General features: G+C 33.3%; 1 protein-coding gene across 10 annotated transcripts in view; it reads right to left on the bottom strand.

Annotated features, from left to right (window-relative positions):
- The window catches only part of ROBO1 (roundabout guidance receptor 1), a 1119036-nt gene that overhangs the window by 73707 nt on the left and 1023649 nt on the right, over window positions 1-21680 (bottom strand). For 8 of the 10 annotated variants that reach the window (XM_032406315.1, XM_032406316.1, XM_032406320.1 and 5 more), the window contains 3 exons: window positions 10000-10008; window positions 5960-6084; window positions 3231-3402 (listed from right to left, as the gene is read on the bottom strand). In XM_032406315.1, the coding sequence (XP_032262206.1) occupies window positions 3231-3402; window positions 5960-6084; window positions 10000-10008 (306 nt within the window). The remainder of the gene's footprint in view (window positions 1-3230; window positions 3403-5959; window positions 6085-9999; window positions 10009-21680) is intronic. The other 2 variants (XM_032406314.1, XM_032406319.1) reach the window with 1 other exon arrangement.

A 21680-nucleotide genomic window follows, 5' to 3' on the forward strand; every position in this document is an offset into this window, starting at 1 on the left:
ATAATAGTTTACCTGTGAAGAATGAGTACATGCTTGTTGTGTGTACACATCAATGTTGTGTGTACAATATTGTGTGTACACATCAGAGTTGTGTGTACAATATCAATGAATTCCAAAAGAAAGAAAACAAAGCTAAAAATACAGTACCACCACAGCAAACACAAAACCATCTCAGATTTCCCCAGAGACTGTAAAATGAATTAGGACATTTAAATGTTAGGTGTTTGGTTTTGTGTTAGTTTAGCAAAAATTGCTATCCTTGATCTATGCTCACAAATATAGCAATTTATGACAATGCAGTATCAGATGGTATGTACGAAGCTTGGCTTTCAATTATTAATTAGAATAATAAGAAATACTTGAAAATATTTTACCATAGTTTTCTTTGGCCATTTTTCATGTACACCTGTATATACAAGTGGCCGTATATGTAAAGTTGTCTTATAAAGTTGCAATTATAAATTGTTGTGAAATTCTGTGTTCCACTTTTATATATTGATTATACTGATCATTATCAAATTCATTACATGGTCTTCACAGCCATCATTTAATAGCTTTAATACATGTAAGAAACTGTAAAAACATTTTAGGTCATTCTCACTAATTGGAGCCAGTAATATATAATATGTATTATAGACAGAGGTAAGAGTTAGGGCTTTTGAATGAGACAGTCATAATTTTGAATTCTGACTTAACTAAGTGTTAGCTGTTTATTCCATCCACGTTTCATCCATTCATTCAAAAATTATCTATTGAGTATGTCCCATGTGTCAGACTTTGGTAGTCTGATACTGAGTATGTGTTAATTGGACAGACATGGGCCCTGCAATCATGGAACTTAATGTCCAATGAAGAATACAAGAAAATAAATAGAGAACACAGAAAAGTATAGGATGTGATCTTTCTATAGATGGCAGGGTGGAGAATGCTCATATTTGAGAAGGGAGGGAATGCTTCTTAAAGTAAGTGAAATTTCAAGTCAGTAGAAACAGCATGCGCAGAAGTCTTCAGATAAAAGAAGAGCATAGCAAACACAATAAAATGAGGGCATGTAAGCAAATATAGTATTCAGAGCTGACCCTGCAGCGGTCATATCATAAATTGTAAAACATACTGAGAAATATAAACTTTATCCTGAGAGCACTAAGAAACAAAATAATCAGATTCATGTATTAAAAATTTCCTCCAGAATTTTTTTTTTAATTTCAAAATTCTGTCTTTAAAATTTTTGCTAACATTACACTTACTTTTCCCCTGAGGTTAGGATCAAGACAAATATTTCCACTATAACCAATTCTAATCGTTAGAGATCACAGATCGTGCAGGACAAGTAAGAGAAATAAAAAGTATAAATATTGGAAAGAAGAAGTAAACCTGGTTTTTATTTGGAATTGACACATTTTGTTCCTAAAAATTTCAAAGTAATATACCTACAAACTCTTATGTATGAGTGCATTTAGCAAGTTGCTGGATACAGGGTTAATATACAAAGAATCAATTGTACATCTGGCCTCAAACAATACAATAATGAGATATATATATGTATATATTATATGAAGTCACATCAAAAATCATAAAATATCATAGGTATAAGTCTTTCAAAATATATGGAAGATATCTACCCTGAGAACTACAAAACATTGTTGAGAAAATTAAAGATCTATATAAATTGAGAGATATATACGGAATATATACCATTTCCCTAAATTGGAAGACTAAGATTGTTAAGATGTTAATTCTTCCTAAACTTCTCAATAATTTAAGTGAAATCAAAATTAAAACCTCAGATTTTTTGTTGTTGTTTAGGGTTGTGTGTGTGTGTATGTGTGTGCGTGCGTAAACTGACAAGTTCATTTTAAAATTTATAAGAAAATGCAGGGGACCTCTAATAGCCAACCCAAAACAAGAAAAAGTTGGAGACTTACATTACCTGTTTATAAGACTTACTATAAAGCTACAATAATTAAGATCATACATACTGGCATGAATACATAAATGGAATATGATAGCGAGAACAGAAGCAAACTCACACATTTATGTTTATCTGAATTATGATTAAGATGCCACTGTAATTCAGTGAGGAAAATACTGTCTTTTCCATAAATGATGTTGAAACCATTAGTATCCACAAAGAGGGGATTTGATTCTTGTTTCATACCATACACAAAAATAATTTAAAATGGATTAAAAACTTATATCTTAGAAGTATAGACAATGAAACTTCTAAAAAAAGACATAGGAGAACATCTACATGGACTTAGGTGGGACAGAAAATTAAAAGCATCAACTACAAAAGAAAAATAATACATTGGTCCTAATCAAAACTAGTGATTTAAGCCTTAAAATCATTATTAGGAGAATGACTGAAACTAAATATTTATAATACATATCTGATAAAAACTTGTATCTGGAATATATGAGAAAATGAAAAAGAAATGGGTACATTCATCTGCCAAAAGGCAAACCAAGATAACTGAGTGCAGGGATATTTACTTTGTTCATAAAAGCCCTCAACTGAAAGCAATCCATCAGTAGAAGAGTATATAAATAAATTATGAGCTATTTATACAATAGAATACTATATAGCAACAAAGAGAATAACTATTATATGTATATATTTATTTTAGGTATATATGTATATACAGATATGTACATATATATTTTTATATATTTATATGTATACATTTTTTTCTTTTCTTCTCAAATTATTACTACTCTCCATCTCATGGTTTGAAGATTCTTTCCATCACTGTGTCTTCATAATGTATTTGGCATTAATTGATCAGGCTCAAGGGCGTTGATAAACAGGACAAAATCACATTATTAATGGAAAACTTGTTCATTATAATGAGCTGTGAGTAGGACTTATCAGCAATTCATTTTATCTCCTTAATTTGGTGAAAAAAAAGGATTTTTTTTACACTAGGAGATTTTAAAATAACTTTATTTTCTAAAACATGGTAACATTCCCATGTACAGCTATTCAGTATAAACTTCTCCTTGTTTAATTGCTGTGCTTTTACGGATCTGACTCGATGCTAGAAATTTATAGTACAGCCAAGTTAAAATAAGAATAATTTTAGACTTAGTCATTGTATCGACATCCTTTTTATCTTTACACCAAAACTGCTGTCAGAAAGATACACAGTAGAAAATAAACACATTTACTGACACTCTCTTTAGATCATAACCCAAACTTGAACATTTTCAGATAAAATGCTCTACTTTACCATCAGTAACTTCCAAATATGCTTTTGTGATGATACTTCCAGCAACATTTAAAGTCTGGCAGATATAATAACCGACATCAGATCGTTGGACATTAGTGATAGTGAGATCACCAGTCTGGGAGACCGAAAAGCGGCTGGTTGACTGAGGTGGCTGATATGAGAAAAGCAGATTCTAGAACCCAGTATTTGGGAGGAAAGAATAACAATAGGTTAATTGCTAGGTTCTAATATTTTGGCACGTATACATATATATTTATAAATAGGTATATAAATGTATACACACACATATACGTACACACCACACATGCATATATAAACAAATAAGCTAAATATTCTTTCATCACATACCCACATATATAGATACATACATACACATAAAAGACAAAGTTTAATGACCTACCCTTACATAGGATCATTTTAAAATTTAAATAAATTCTAAATATTGATATGTACTTTTATAATTATCAATTTCAAACAATACTAGATATAGAAAAATATTTGGTATCAACAGAGTTAAAAGTTTTACATATTAATCAACACACAGGCAAAAGCTTTGCTTTACATATGTATGACTGTTAGGATTATAAACACTAAATCTTTTAATATATAAACAAAATTAAAATGTACGCACATTCTGACAAATTAAGTTCAAAGATAGCATTTTGGCACAATAACAAGTATCTGTTACCTGTCTGTTATAAAATTCAGTAACTTCTATCAAACTGTAAATAGTTTCTTATTTCTCCTCTAGATAGTGAGCATATCTGTCATGGATTATTTTGAAAATCAAATATTAAATTTAAGAATTCAGAATGGAGTTTTATTTATCTTTCTATATAAGTTAGCTTATATACAAAGTCAACACAAGATATGATGTTGTTTTGTGGTACAAATTTCTCACTATGAATCGAAATTTGTTCCCTTGTTAGAGAGAGTGTATATTTCATGGGAAATAACACTTCATGTCATTGTTTTTCATGAAATAAAGTCAAGATTTCTTCTAACCAAATAAAGTTGTTCCTTTTTAAAAGTTTAATTGCTTTTTAACATATATAATTTTATAAAGGCTTATCTACTATTCCATGAATACATGACATGTCCAATGACAAAATTGGAGGAAAAAGTAAGTTGTATCATTAAACCAAGCCAAACAAAGTCAAAATTATTTCAAAATTGGACACAGTTTAAATGACTTAATGAATAATTTATTTAATAACTAAATGAATCATTTAAATATTACTCTTCTGAGAACTTCTAGTGGATTTACTATTACTACTATGTAGATTTTCTTATATAATAGACTCCCAATTCTTTCCGCTGTACTAAATATTTCAATTTTTCTTGTCTATAATTCACTATCAGCAAATTTAGTCTTTGAGGCCAAATGGAATGTTAGAATCAACGAAGGTACTATAACTCAAACGAGGGTCTACATACCAGAATCAAGTTAATATTTGCCTACCAAAGTGAAAACAAAGGTGAACTTGATCCATTGCCCACAAAAGATGAGTGAGTGCAGTCAGTAAACTACTTATATGTAGTTTAGGAGCACAGTAAGAGCAAGACCATGAGACAACTCACCCAAGATTGATTTAAGCAAAAAACAAAAAGAGTTAAGGAATAACTGTATTAAAAATGAATGAGAATCTTTTTTACAGGTATCAAAACAAGTAAAGGGAACTGCTTCTTTTGTTGAAGAAAGCAAGTCAATAAGAGATGAGAAAAAACACATATATAAAAACTATTTTAAAGTTTCCTATTATCTTTAAAGTGAAATTATTTCAAAATTTCCTTCTTATTAAGCTGAAACCCAAGAGTGAACTTAGAGTTTGTAAGAGCATAGAGCTTTATATTGTAGTTCAATGTATACAGAAAAATCTGGTTTATAAAATGTTTGGAGTTATTTGATGGCAAATGGCAATCACATATGATAGTTCAAAGAATTAGAATATACTGAACTATATTTACCATGACATCTATATTAAATAGAATACCACATAGTTTGATAAATCTTTAATTGACATATATAAATTGATATATAGAATTGATATCTATTTATCTATACACACACAGACATATACAGACATCCATACATAAAGAAGTGAAGAAGACACTTGAGATTCCTGGTGTTTTTAGAGAAATTGCACTGAATAATTAATCATCTCTGTTTTAAATGTGTGTAAATCTCTTTTAACATATAATTTCAGGGGCGCCTGGGTGGCACAGTTAAGCATGGACTCTTGCTTTCAGTTCAGGTCATGATCTCAGGGTCCTGAGATTGAGCCCCAAATCAGCTCTGTGCTCAGCACAAGGTCTGCTTAAGATCCTCTCCTCTTCTACCTCTGCCCCTCCACCCCACGTGTGTGCAAGCAAATACATCTTTAAAAAAAAAAAAAACAATTACAGATATCTGAATAATCGAAATAATAATTAAATTATGTTGAGAAAAAGTGTAGTTTTTTTTTAACGTGGCTGAATTGGAAATAAAGGTAAATTTAATATGATAATTACTATGCAATATACAACCCTATGTACCAAAACTAGGAAGGGGAAATTGCTTTTAGATTTATAACAATGAAGGAAATTTTGTCTTCTCTCATAGTTGAAATTTCTAGGGCATTCAGAGATTTTTGTTTTCTTAAAGTAACAGCTATATGACTAACGTTTTGGGCTTTCTTATATACCTGGCACCCACCTTTGCTGACTGAAATATTAGAATAAGGTCTTACCTGACTCCCCTCTCTTCTCCAAAAAATAGCTGGTTGGGGATTTCCGGTTGCTTCACACTGGAACGTTACAGTTCGTCCCAAGGCAACAACCTGGTCACGGGGTTTCACAACAAAGTGTGGAGGTTCTAAAGGATATGAAACAAATGATCGGAATCAAAACCATGTACTTATTAACCTAATTGAGACAATTTGCTGATATCCCAAGTGCTGCCGTTATTTTATGTAACTCATTATGCACTATAAGATGTAATGTACCCATTCTCATCCTTAATTTAATTGAAGCTAAATTGTTAAGTGCATATTTATAGAAAGGAATAGAATTTTTTTTGTGCAGAGGTCTTTTTTTTTAATCAGCTGACCTTTTAAGATTAACCTCCACATTAAAAAGAATTCTTGAGCTGCAATTTGACCCATTACTTTCAAAGTACACCTGAAATTTGTATGAATAAATATCTTTTCTCATTTAGAGCCGCTTAAAGGTGAACGGACTTTAATCATACACCCAAGGGTCTCCTGACGTAAGCAGGCCCTAAAATTACTTTAATTTAACTCAAAAGCTCCTGAAATGCTACCATGAAAATTATAACCATTTAGAATCTTCAGTCCAATTACTTGAATAGAAATGAATTTAAAGCAATAGTAGAGTCAAATGCCTCCTTCATTTACATAGGCAAGGGCATGTTCCAACAGAATACATATGGAAATGAGGGCAAATTTGAAACATCTGCTCATCCTGACATTATAAATACTGCCAGCTTTGTCCAAACTGTTTGATTTATACAGACTTAAATGGCCACTTCATCCAGCAGTAAATAGAGTGTCAGAAAATTGTGTCCGTTACATTGAGCGCAATGGCAGGTGAAAACATTAGGTGTGCTGATGGAGTCACTTGGCGGGGGGAAGCTTGTTTGGGGGCCATGCTTTATGGTTAGAAAAATGTGCACTGAATGTAAGTCTTTTTACCTACTGTTTACACTTTTCAAATGCATTTCTTATCAGCTGTCTGAAACACCTAATTATTCTCCTCTCTTGTCTCAGTTCAAATGGAAGTGAACACTTCAAGCCAGGTATTTAACAGTTTTTACAGGAGAGGGTTCTTCCAATCCACTTTTTAAGACTGTTCTGTTATTTTAAACCTTTTCTCTAAAATTACTTTTAGTTACTTATAGGAGTCACTTGGGATAACGCCTTCAAGGGAATATGAACCAAAAATTATATTCAGATTATATCCACAAATGCTACCACTGATTTCTTTGTTAATGAAGCGGAGGGTTTGAAAAGGTACTTTTCTCTTGATCAGTACTGTCTAGGCAATTGCATCTAAGACATATATACAAATATTTATAATATATATTATATATAAATTTTGTAAATCTCTCGTTTGAAATATAAACCTCTTAAAAAAAAGAGAGAGAGAGATGTAACAGAACTCGCTGCAGATTGCATAGTGGCAAAACTGAAGAAAGCAATTAGATCTCCTAACTTCTAGATTAGTGTGATTTCTTCCATACTCGTTTTTTATTTTTAATTGAGGTTTGGTAGAAATTATACCATTTGACTAGAAAATTATAGGAGACCTGAAAAATTAGGTCAAATGCCTTCAAATGTCCTGTAACTTATAAGGAAGAAAATATGAAGTCAGGGGATATAGTTTAGGTTCGATTTGGTAACACTGAAGTTCTAGCTTATAATTTTTTTAAACTCTGATTGTAATTGAGTGGTTTACTCATGAATTTACCCAACACTATCATTATCCAGGTATAATAACAGACATGTGTATCATTGCCTGGGGATTTTCCTCCATATACATCCATACGGGAGCATTTGATTCCTTGGTTAGGGGCTGGAATAGTTGAGGTAGAAATCAGATCAAGAAATTGAAAGGATTGACTGGATAATGAACTACATCCAGAAGAGAGTTTGGTTTGTTTCAATAAAAGGAAAACAAATGATTAATTAAATGACTGGGAGAATATGACTTTTCCAATATTCAGGGAATTTGAGTAGGAAAATATAAATGTTCAAACCACTCAGAGAAGTATAAACTTTGGGTGGTCTCTTTCCTAAATCTCAGAAGCATGTCTAATAGCATGTGCCAGAACCCATGTTTCTTTTATAAAATGCCAGTTCTCCCCCAACCTCAAAGACTTACTTGGGAACAAGGGATACAAACCCTTATGCGAACTACATTTACCCTGCAGCAATCCTTGACACAAGATATCTGCCTGGAAATGAATTTACTGTATTTTGCAGGCATATTCTCGAGCCAACATCAACAGTGACATCAGCCACAAGGTATGTCTTAGAAATACAACTTTAAAAAATCCTTTTCTACATGTATGTTATTCTATATAAATATATCTCTATGAAAATGTAAATGGATTAAATGGGCCTCTATCTATCAATCTAGCTATCACCATCATCCACCTTTTTAGATTGAGAAGGCCATTCATCACATCCATCTACTGGATATTTATGATATAATGTTGGAACATTTTTCAAAGGTGACATTTAAACTTGCTATAATTAAAAATACATAACCATGTTACTAATGTCATATATGGTCAGTGTTGAAAATTTAGAAAATTAGACAAGCAAAGAAAATAAGAAGACCTACCCGTAATTCAACCATGCAAATTGGACCACAGTGTTTTAAAATGTTCTTTTACAATATCATTTCAATAACTGTTTAATAAACCATATACAAATTACTTAAATTACTTAACCAAGCTATTGTTTTTAAATTTGGATTTGTTTCCAATTTTCACTATTAAAAACAGCAGTGACATTAACATCCTTCCCAATTATATTCAAGATGATTTTAACTGATGTCTCCCCTTCACATTACCTTGTCACTGCTATCCTATTTGTTGTGACTATTGCATTCCTATGCTTATCTTTTTTATTTCTAAGAACTATTGACAGGCAAAAATTTTATCCATTTCTCATATATATTGTAGATATATTTTTTCATTTTGTTGACAGTCTTTCTAATCTGGTTAAGCATTTTTGGTATTCATTCTATCAATAAGATATAGATTATATAATATGTAATAAATTATGTAAACATTCACCTCCATTTTCATCCTATACTTTTGTCTTTACTTTTCTATGTTTAAATATTAATCCATATATATTTTTACATATATGGTAGCATCTAGAAAGCTATTTTTTTCAAATAGTCCCTTGTTGTATCACCATTATTGAACAATCCATCCTATCTGTATTAGTCTGAACAACTTTAGAATAGTTTTGTAGCTCTTTAACTTAAAAAAATATGGAGCTTTTCCTAGGGTCAAATATCTCCTGGCATACCACTTAGCATCCTCATGCGAAATTCTCCAAAAATGGTGTTCCAGCATTTTTAAAGGGTGAATGTATCTTCCCCAATGTACTGATCATGAAAGTACTTAGAAACCTAATGACTATTTATGTGAGGACAAATGTTTATCAGAGCAAACTTCGATAAATTTTAGAAACATCATGCAATTATTTCTTACATAAAATGAAATGAACCTGACACATAGAAATGAAAAAGAATGCATACAGCCCTAAGTGCAAGGTTATTCATCAATAGGACTTTGAATGACCATTACTGAAGAATAGTTACAAAAGCTCAGGTTGACAGACATGAATTCATAAACATATTTTGGATTAAAAAAAACCCAAATCATTCTGTGCGCACCTATTTTTGTTTGTTTATCTTGTGAAATATAAATTGAAAAAGTACTTAACCACAATATAGTCCTATCCCTTATTTTATCACTCAATTAGGGAGAGAAAAGAAAATAAAAGGATGCAGATCACACATCATTTAATAAGACATAAAGTTAGCAACCCCGTTACCTTTACTCTTTGTCACAGTTACCCATACTTCCTGCAGACTTTATTCTGTGCAGTCTGTCTTTGTGGCCAATGACAAGTGAAACATGGAGGCTGATTGGTTGAAGGACATGGAAGGGTATGGATGGAAAGGGGAAGAGAAGTTCCAGTCACAGGGACACGGTGATTAGAAGATGGCCAATAAAATGTCAACTTACCAGACCCAACTAAAACAAAAAAAAAAAGAAAACATGAAATAAATAAAAAATAAAGAAACAGAAACGAAACAGAAAAAGTAATAAGATTTGACTTAACAATGATATTTCTTTTAAAGTAAAATAAAGAACACGTTAATATTTGGCTCATACGGTCCATGAATGAACATTCGTTAGCATTTTAAGTATAATCATGAGTAACTGAAGAAAAATAGAAATGAGTCTTAAAATCTCTACGTATGATTAAATGACAGAACTACAAAGGATGATAGCCGTACAATTATAAAACACGTTTCAATGACTACATTTGACAGGGTTAGATAACTACATATGTAATGGGTTTAAAAACACTATAAATCTTAACTGTTAATGCTACTTAGAAGAGAAATCAAGCATCTTAATAAAAGATAAAGCAGCGTTAAATCATACAACTCCACCATCAGATTAATTTTTAAAAGGCTTGTGCTACCAATGATATTCTATCAAATCCATGTTTCTCACACTTGAATAAGCACACAAATCAACCTAAGACCTGTAATTTAAAATACAAATTATAATTCCATAGGCCAGGAGTGTGGCCTGAGATTTTGCATTTCTAACAAGCACTCAGGTGCTGCTGGTCCACCACTGTAGGCTGAGGAGCGAGGTTATTAAAAGGTGTTACACCTAAATCCTTGCAGAATTTTAATTAAGAAGACACATAGAAAAAATGTGAACACATGAAAACAGATAAAACTTTATAAACCTATCTAATGACGTCATAATCACATTATCTGCTTTCAAGGCTGAAACACTGGGCATTTTAATATAATTTTCAAGTGATACACACTTTATTTTTTTTAAAGATTTTATTTATTAATTGAGAGAGAGGATTAGAGCGAGAGAGCATGAGAGGGGGGAGGGTCAGAGGGAGAAGCAGACTCCCCTGCAGAGCGGGGAGCCCGATGTGGGACTCGATCCCAGAATTCTAGGATCATGATCTGAGCCGAAAGCAGTTGCTCAACCAACTGAGCCACCCAGGAGCCCCGATACATACTTTAAATACTGGAAAATGACTGGTTTTGCTCTTTTATTTTTTTTTTATTCCCCCCCCCCCCAGATTTTGCTCTTTTAGAAACAAAGGTAATAACTGCCAAATGCAGAACCTTTTCATAATAGCCCCATATACAGCCACAATACATTTGACTCAATATATAACTCCCACGTCTTTAAGCAAATCAAAATTAATTTAACCTGACATACATTCCTGTAGTTTAAATAAACTATGCCGAGCACATCTGCTGTTGTGAAATGGTACAGTTTTAAAATAGTGACAACACAACAACAAAACAGAACACAATAAAAAATTCCCATCAGACTATAAACAGCCTTCTCAAGTTATTTCCCGGGCTGAATCAGAAATTACATTTCCTTAACGCCTGCCACCAGGGAAAAATAAAACACAAGGGAGTGGGGAAAGCTCAGGTGTCTGATGGGATCACAGGACATTTTGGTACAATGTATGGTATGAAGTAATATATTCCAGTTCAATTTATGTTGCTTTGCTTTTGCTTTATGGGCATGCTCCGTAGTCCACGTAGAAGGATAAAGATGTATGCTTTATTTTATTTTTTTAAAGATTTTAGTTATTTATTTGACAGAGAGAGACAGCGAGAGAGAGAAAACAAACGGGGGAGTGGGAGAGGGAGAAGCAGGCTTCCCGCCGAGCAGGGAGCCCAATGCGGGGCTCAATCCCAGGACCCTGGGATCATGACCTGAGCCGAAGGCAGATGCTTAACAGCTGAGCCACCCAGGCACCCCAAGATGTATGCTTTAAATAAAATACAGAATAATAAAAAAAAAAGTGAAATAAAAGAGACAAACGTTCTCTTGCCTATTGTTACCACGTAAGAAAAATTTAAAGGTAACTCAGAAACACATTTCAACTCACATGTTCCCTTCATGAGCGAAATAATTTGTCTTTCTTTTTCACTCTAAAGAAAAAAAATTTAAGTATAATATTTCGTGTGCTCAGGCAAGGAAAGTTAAAAAACAAAACAAAACAAAACAAACAAACAAAAAACCCTTTTCTCAACTTACTTAGGCATGATCAACAGCTATGCTACCTAGACTTGAAAACAGGGTTTTCGAACCCTTCAAGATACTGTCTTTTTTTTTTTTTTGAAATTTCTTAAATGATTCTTTTAATAGATTTCATGACTGGTGTCAATTCATGCTAATTGGTAAATAATATAATAGAGTCAAATAATGTATTATCAGAAGAAAGAGAAATAAACATTCTATGAATTTATTCTTCAAGAGTTCTAACCAAATGATTATTTTAAAAGAATTCTCCCCTCCTGAACAGTGCTTAGTATGCTCCTTGTGAGCAGAGAGAAGGTCTGAGAATTAGGTCTGTCTTTTAAAGGACAGGAAGAAATATTTAGAAACTACAAAAAAGAGAACCTGACAAACTGTAGCGATAGAATTTTGCTTTGAAAAAGCAAAAGGTTATAGAATTATCTTTTGGGATAACCTGTGAAAATAAATTTGATATTAGATAGATACAGTTAAGAGTATGCCTTATTTATGGTTTTTTTGTTGTTGTTGTTTTAAGAGTAAGCCTTATTTAAAGTCAAGAGACTACAGGAATGATTCCTCAAGATTTTCGAGTCATATATTTTTAGTAATTTAAAATTCCTGAAACATCTCAAAAATATCCAACATGTTAGAAACAAGAAAATTACTAGGAAGCAGATCATTTAAAGTTTTAAAAGTGCTTTTCCCTGCTTAGAGGTTTTACCAGGGATCAAGCCAGAGGAGTTGAATCTTTCATTAATTAAAATCCAGTGTATTCAAGAACTTCTGGCTGATGTATTTGCATATCACATCAATGACAAATGACAAGTGGAAAATATTTCATAAAGTTATCTAAGAACAACATCTAACACAGAAGCTTCCAAAGCATCAGAGGTTTTTAGAGTACCCTATCTTGCATGATCATTTAAGCTTTTAACAACCATGATTATCAGGAAATGATGTCTCTTATCTAAATGAAAACCTGCCTGTCACAATTTAACCCCCCTTTTTATTTATTCTGGTTTCAGGAAACAAATACATGCCATTAATATCCTCCATATAAAATCCTTTTACTCACTTGAAGGAATGACCATTCTAAACTTTCTCTTCTCAAGAATAAATGATAGAAATTTCTTTAAGTTTTTCTCAGATTTCCTCTTTTACCATACTTCCTCTCAGGGTCAGGTCAAAGAATTTTCTTTCCATACAGACAGCAGGGACCTTCTATACAACAATCAGGGCCCATTATTGTCCAGTTAGGTATGTCCAGAAAGAAGCCGAGAAAAGCAGAGTAATTTGGGTCATGTTCATTCATTATCCTCTGAAGACTGTGGTTTATGGGCGGCCTCACTCCTACACTCCCCTAACGCTTGTCCATTTCTTTTCTTTCTACTTTAAAGGCTAGAAGCACCTCTACCCCAACTCCCTTTTCTCGTTAAGAAAGAGGAAAAGCCTGTCTGTCTCTATCGCTAATAAAACAATAAAACTATAAAATGTTAGCGCTGGAAGTGACCTTAGAACTTATCAGTCTAACCCTATCCTTTTTGCATGAGAAAATGGGAACCTAAATTGTTCAGTAACTTTCTCAAGGTCACAGATGACTAACCAAAGACTGCCTTTTCAACTAAATTCAAGGGTTTTTGACTAAATTCAAGTCTCTGTATACATTTTCCTTCTGGTTAACCAGTTTGGGGAGAACTATATGCAACAGGACATAAAAGGTATTTGGTTTTACATTTAAATTGTCATAAAATGTTTACCCTAAAACCATTACCATTAAAATAATTACTACCTACTTATTAAAACTTACTAAAATAATTGCTTATGATATTAAAAAAATCTTTAAAAATAATTAGCTATAGTTTTAAAAAGACATGGAAAATTAACAGATAAGAAGACAATAGGCTTAAAACCTCTTGAAAAGTTCACCTTTTTGGAAAAAAAAAGTAATGTGATCATTTTTTAAGGGTGAGCCAATTGTCATCACTTCATACTTGAAATCATAATAAACTGAGTAATACTCTTTTTTAAAAAAAAATATTTTATTTATTTGACAGAGAGAGAGAGAGAGAGCAAGAGCAGGAACACAAGCAGGCGGAGTGAGAGAGGGAGAAGCAGGCTTCCTGCCAAGCAGAGAGCCTGATGCGGGGCTCGATCCCAGCACCCTGGGATCATGACCTGAGCCGAAGGCAGACGTTTAACGACTGAGCCACCCAGGTGCCCCTGAATAATACTCTTTTGAAAGGCAAGAACAGATTATATTTCCACACAATTACTGTTATGGTAAATATGTTAAGTAGGAAGTAAAATAAACTCAAAAAGTAAATATGTATTTTTAAGAGGTTAAAACTTGCTATTTTTTTAACATGGCAACATTATGCAGATTATAGTCCATCCTCAGTAACATCTCTAAATTTTTTATATTTGAGGGAGTTTGGAAAGGGTGAGGGATTAGAGAATTTGACACAAGAATGCATAAAAAACACACTGCTTTCACCTAGATTATGTTATCTTGGTGGTGTTTATATAATTATAAAACTCTGGTTCCTGATTGAGTGTAAAAAAGAAAAAAGACAGCTTTCTTTAAACTATTTGGAGACATACAAATATTACATACTTGACTAATACTTTTTTAAAAAAGTTTAAAATGGAAGAATTTAGCCTTTCTCTTTCCCTTTCTCCCACTTTTCCTCCCTCCCTCACTCTCTCACACACAAACTCACTCTCTCTCCCCCCCCCCCCCACACACACACACTCAGAATAAGAGACTTTCTTCCTTTTTTGAATGTGACATCAAAGGGCCCCTCAGCTGTTTAATTACTTTAAAATCTTCTAAGAATATACATTGTTCAGACAATAATCTTTAGGTATAAATAAGAAGCTAAGAGAAGCAAAAATAGAAGGAAGGAAGGAAGGAAGGAAAGTAGGAAGGAAGGAAGGAAGGAAGGAGGGAGAGAGGGAAGCTTTCTTCTATCTGCTTGTTATATACAGGAGAGAAGAGTCAGAAAGATAATAAATGTCTGAAAAAATATACAGAAGCTAGAGAAAGAGGCTTTTTTTTTTTTGTCTGAGAAAATGAGGTAGCTCTACAGATACTTTACTTAAGTCTTCAGATTAGGTCTAATAAATAGTGGGAGCAGCCAATCTTGATAACTACTAGGCCAGAAGACAAGAAGATAATGGGCCTAAATAATAGCATGAGTGACTTAGGGAAAGTACAGAAAAGAAGCAGTTAACAGTAAAGGTCACTGAACCATGAATTGGTTGCCAACTGTGATGTCTCCAGAGGTCTTTAAAAATGGGATTTATTTCCATTTGGCCACAACAGTTTAGCTATAACCCTGTCTGGTAAAGGAACAGAGTAGTTGACTCTTAAAGTGCTTTATATGCTATGATTTTAAGAGTATGGAAATGCAGAGGCAAAGCAGGATAATGGATATATCCCTCTGGGAAATATTCCCAATATTTTCCCTTCAGATTATGTATATACAAACATATACTCTACTAGAAAATGTCCTCAAAAATATTCTTTTCAGCTAGTATTACCTTGAGTTGATGAAGTACTTTATATACATAGCTCATATGATAAATCCAGAAGATATAAGAAAATTGCAAGAAAATATTTACATAGTTGATGCAACAATGATTAAATTTTTGAAATTTTCACACCAAGATCTCAATTTTTGAAGAATAATGGCAAATATATTCAAGTTTATCCTTATAAGATAAAGTATTAAGATTCTTCACTGTTAGCAATGGGCGAAATAATTATTTTGAAATGTAATGACAGAAGATTGCCACAGTATGTGAGTCTAAAATAATTTAAGTATTCTAAACTCCTGGAATAACTCTATAAAAGATTTCATAGTTAAGCAAATTTATCTATGGTAAAACCAATCCTATTACTAAATATCAGAGAACAACAGCTTTCTTAAATGTGCTATAAATGAAATCACCATGACTATGGAATTCTCCTAATTCACAGATACTAGTTTTCATTATTAGCAACTAAATTCTAATGAATCTTTAAATTGATGTGGTTCTTTTTTATTCTCATATCATTTTTTTTCATTGACTAGCAGAGTTCAATTAATAAATCTGACAGACTAGGATTGTAAACACCACATTCCAGAAGAAGGTGAATGAAGTAAAATAGTGAGTTATGAGACTCTTTTGGGAAGAGATACATTTTTATTAAAACAGAGGAACACTCAAATTTTCAAGTAGTGAAGGTAACTACCTTTGAACTGACAGAACCCCGTCACTGTTACGCCGGAGACATTACATGCATAGATCCTCATGAATGATAATATCTCTAACAATTAAAAACACTTAGGATTTTTTAATACTAGGTGTGATTTCTTTTGGGGGAAAAGACTGAGTTTAACTTAAAAGCCTGTCATTATGTCTTTCAACTTTTCAGACATAAAAATAGAGTGATGAAAAGGGGCATTTTTAGAATATATTTAATAGATACATAAAATACTATGAACTTTTCCCCTCCACTCAAATATCTCCCAGTCCTTGAGGATCACTGTTCTGGAAACAAGTCTGGTTGTCACAGCTGAAGGGGGGTGCCCCTGGCATCTAATGGAGAGAGGCCAGGGATGCTGATAAACATCCGACAAAGCACAAGACAGCTGCGGGCCACAAGGAATGGTCCAACCCCACATGTTAATAGTGCCAGGAATGAGAAATCGTGCTATAGATTAGCTGTTCAATCGAAAGTTTAACAGAATAGTAGTGAAGAATTATTTTCCCACAAATATACACAAAGTAACTTGCACAATGCCTGACGTATCATACTCAGAAAAAGTTAATATTTTTCTCTTTTCCTTCCACTTCTAAAAAAGACCCCACTTTTCTTTAAAATATTTTTTATTTATTCATGAGAGAGAGAGAGAGAGCATGAGCAGGGGGAGGGGCAGAGGGAGAGGGAAAGAGAGAAACAGACTCCCGGCTGAACAGGGAGCCCGAAGCGGGACTTGATCCCTGGACCCTGAGATCATGACCTGAGCCAAGGGCAGACACTGAACCGAATGAGCCACCCAGGCGCCCGTTCTGAAAGCAGTTATTAAATGGTACAACTCAGTTATTTGCCTACTAAAGAGCCTGAAATTGAAATGCAACTACCTGACCATCTATGACCATGTGTGTGCTATGACATAGGACCTCAGGGTCATAATTTTGATGTTAATATTCCCTAAATCAATTTAGAAAGACAGAAACCTGGATCTTTCTTCTCTTTCCTCCTTGAGGTGTACAATTCATTGCCAAACCCTATAGCTTTTATTTCCAAACTCCTTGTGCATTTCATTTCCCTCTTTCTAACTCTGCTGCCACCACTCTGGCCCAAGATATCCAACAGTGCTCAGCTGAACTACTGCTTTGCTTTTTTTCCAATCCAATCTCACAATGTGGCGAGAATGCTTAAAAACAAGACCAAAGTAAACTAACTGAATTGTAGTATGTTTCTGCTTAAAATCTTTCAATATGGTTCCATTGCTCTTCAAATAGAGAGGAAAATCCTTACCTTGGCCACTGCTCTTCAGTGTCTTCTCATATCACCTGTCCCCTTTCACCTCCCTAACTTAGCCTCAGAGGCCTTCTTTGTGTCCTTCAGTTTACCACGCATCATCTTACCTCTGGTTCTCTGTATGTTGTATCCAAGGGATCCCTTCCCCACACCCCACCCAGTGCTTTACCTAGTTAATTCCTACTTACCTTAGCTCTCAGCTCAAAAAGCAGATCTCCAAGGAACTCCCACTAAATCTGATACTAAATCTTATCCACAATGCCATATATTCTCACAGCAACCTCAATTTTCCTCCCATAGCACTTCTTATAGCTTAAAATTATACATTTATGTAATTATTCTATAAATGTCTATCTCCCAAGCTAGCCTATAAGCTCTAGGAGGGTAAGGATTTAATTATTTTCTTTGCCATTCTTTCTCTAGAATTTACTAAATTGAGAACATTACTCACATTGTAAATATCTGTTGAAAGAGTAAACAAATGACAGTCATGTTCCCATCTGAAAGTACTTTTGCCCCCCCTTTACAAATCCACTTTTTACATTCTGCTAATACTGTTGTTTTTTGTGTCTATCTCTCTTCTTCACTTGCTATGATAAGGCAGGATCCAGGTCTTAGTTATCTGTGCATACTGTTTTGTATATAGAAAGTGCTCAAGAACTTGTTCATTTGAAAATCTGGAAGCCTACCTTCAAATGGCATATTTCATAAAGGGTCTAGAGTTGAGGTACATAATGGAATAATGATACAATTACTCAACTGAACCAGATCAAGATCCTCTCCAGAATTAATCAGGTCTATCCTGAATAAATCAAATAACCTTTCTACATCTCAGTTAAATAAAGAGCCATCAGTTAGCGAACTACGTGTTAGTTCATACACTAGAAACTCTCCCAGCAACTCTGTAGGGTATATCCAACATGCCATTTTGCAAAGGGAGGGAAGTGAAGATTAAGTACCTTTCTTTCCTTTTTTTTTTTTTTAAGATTAAGTAACTTCTTAAAGGTCATACATCAGGTAAGAAATGGAGGACTGAAATTCAGGTCTGTCCAGCTCTTAAAATCCTTCCTCTTTTTACTACATTTTATGACTTCTGTGTTAAAAGAGTTAATAAGCCTTATTCTAATGTAATTTTGGTTCTGTTTTGGCCCCATGACCTACACCAAATAACTTTTGATAAGAAATTATTTACAAAGGAAATCATCGAAAAATGAAAAAGCAACTACTGAAGGGTGGAGGGGAATATTTGCAAATCATATACTTGATAAGGGGTTAATTTCTAAACTATATAAAGAATTTATACAACTCAATAGAAAAAAAATCTAATTAAAAAATGGACAGAAGATCAGAACAGACATTTTTCAAAAGACCTACAGATGGCAAACAGACACCTGAAAAGATACTCAATGTCACTCATCATCAGGGAAACGCAAATCCAAATCAAAATGAGATATCACCTCATCCTGTTAAAATGGCTATTATCCTAAAAGACAAGAAGTAACAAGTGTTGGCGAGGATGTAAAGAAAAGGGAAGCCTTGGGCACTGTTGGTGGGAATGTAAATTGGTACAGCCACTATGCCAAACAATATGTAGTTTCCTCAAAAAATTAAAAGTAGAACTACCCTACGATCCAGCAATTTCACTTCTGGGCATTTACCCAAAGAAAACAAAAACACTAAGTCGAAAATATATATGCATCTCCGTGTTCACTGGCAGCATTATTTACAATAGCCATGATATGGAAACAACCTAAGTGACCAACATGAATAGATAAATTGTGGTATATATACAATGGAGTATTATTCAGCCATAAAAAAAAAAAAAGGATATCCTGCCATGTGAGATACCATAGATGGACCTTGAGGGCATTATGCAAAGTGAAATAAGTCAGAGAAAGCAAGACAAATACTCTATGATCTTACTTATATGTAGAATTTAAAACAAACAAACATGCAACAAAAAATACCAAGCTTATAAACACAGAAAATAGATAGGTGTTTGCCTGAGGCAAGGGTAAGGGGTAGGAGAAAAAGGTGAAGGGGGTCAAAAGGTCCAAATTTCCAAAAGATAAATAAGTCATAGGGCTATAATGTACAGCATGGCAATAATAGTTATGTCATATGTCAACTGCACTCTGTTCAAAATTATTTAAATGCACAATTCATGTATTAGTATATTAACATGGACATATAATTACTCTTCTCACATGTGAGCAGGGTTCACACATATAAAAAGGTTTTGAGGAGGAAACAAATCATGTTATATTTTACATTCTCATGGAAAATCAATGAATGTCAAAACAGCCAATTCCATCTCTGAAAAGCGATGTGATGCAGTCTTTTAGGATGACCACTATAAATGTCAAATGTATGTAGTCAAGCATCAAATGTACATGTTCACAGTTTGCTATAAGATATCAAGACATCTCTGACCTCAGTTTCCTTCTCTGTAAAACGGAGCTAAAGTAAATGATTTCTAAGTCCCCATCCATGTCTAACATTCAAAATCTTTTCAATCAGGCACAGAAATTATATAATTTAATATTTATTCCCAAGAAACTTAAAATCAGGGCAAAATTACTTATTATCAATTATATTTAGTAATTTAGTACATTTTAGGGGAATAAAAAGCCTGAGGAAGAACCTAAGAGGACACCTCATCTCTTTACTAATGACCTAAAAGTACACTGAAATGGCTATTCCACCATCCACAAAGTTAACTTTAAAAGCACCTTTGTAAAATGGCCGTATCTATGAGCTTTAATTGTGCAATGCTCTAAATTCTCTCCTAATAATATCGACCACACAAAATAAATGTCCTACAGCTAAAGCTCCCTTTAACAACCATTTATGGATTTTCCTACCCTCATAAATCTGTTATAAAGCAATAACTCAGCTGTATTTTGTCTTATACCTATTTTAGTATTTTCTACAGGTGTGTTTATACCAGCACATTATTTATCAAGTCCTGAGAATGATAGTTTAAAAGCAAATTAAAGTGCTCATGGTATTTCAATCAATTTTGCAAACTCTGGGCATGATATTATAAAGCAGTAACTTCCAATTTATACAAATCCTTAAAAACAATAAAACAAAAGGAAGGCTATTGTATGTTCAAATTATTGAAGTAAGATTTAAAGGACACCAGCTGCCATATAATTGTAAAGTGTAATGATTCTAATGATAACCCTGATGTTTGGAATATGCTGAAATGATTTGTGAATCTACAAGAATGAATACTGTTCAGCATAATTAATACTGTATATACCTATAAAATATTTGATATATACCAAATAATAAAAAATCAATTCATACAAATGCATAAAAAGTCAAATTTTCAATTATCTCGCATATGTAATTTATCATTGGGTTCATCATTTTTAAAAAAGGTGTCCTCAGTGTCAAATAGTCTACAATTACTCTCTTTATGACTATTCTCTTTTAAAGAAGCATTATCTCAAACACTTTATGTCCTAACAGCTCTGGATAAAAGAGACTGTATCAATGTGAGTTGACTTACAATTAATTACTTAACATTAAGTGATACACAATATCACACGCAATATCATACAATAATTCCATGTCTTAAAGTTATGTGACATTGTTAGCAATGAATCTAATGTTGTAAAATGAGCTACCCTCAATGACTAGAGCAAACAACTATTTCTCTAAATTTCATTCTCAGAGTGAGCAATTCAGATGGTATAGATTCACACAACTCTATTGCATATTTCCAAATTGATGCTGCCATTATTTCAGAATGTAGGTTGCTAAAGAGAGTCACTAAGTTTTACATCTATAACTGGGTGACGAGACAACCTCACCAACTGATAAGTAGATGAATACATCACAGGAAAGCTCAGAAGATAATGGAAGCCCAGGATGTGCTATTTACTAGTGTGGGGCTGTGTCATTATTTGTCACAGAATCATCTTACGTATCAATTATTTCTTGAAGCTGACTGCTGTACTTATTTCCTCAAATATGCACTTGGCACACACATTAAGAGAGTGTTTCAAATTCTCCGTAGGAAGGCCATGTGGTGACTGCTTTTCCTTTAGGTTAATGTTTAAGATTTTACATCAGTTTG

Source organism: Phoca vitulina, unplaced genomic scaffold (genome assembly GCF_004348235.1).
Source record: "Phoca vitulina isolate PV1807 unplaced genomic scaffold, GSC_HSeal_1.0 scaffold8, whole genome shotgun sequence".
Classification (NCBI taxonomy): domain Eukaryota; kingdom Metazoa; phylum Chordata; class Mammalia; order Carnivora; family Phocidae; genus Phoca; species Phoca vitulina.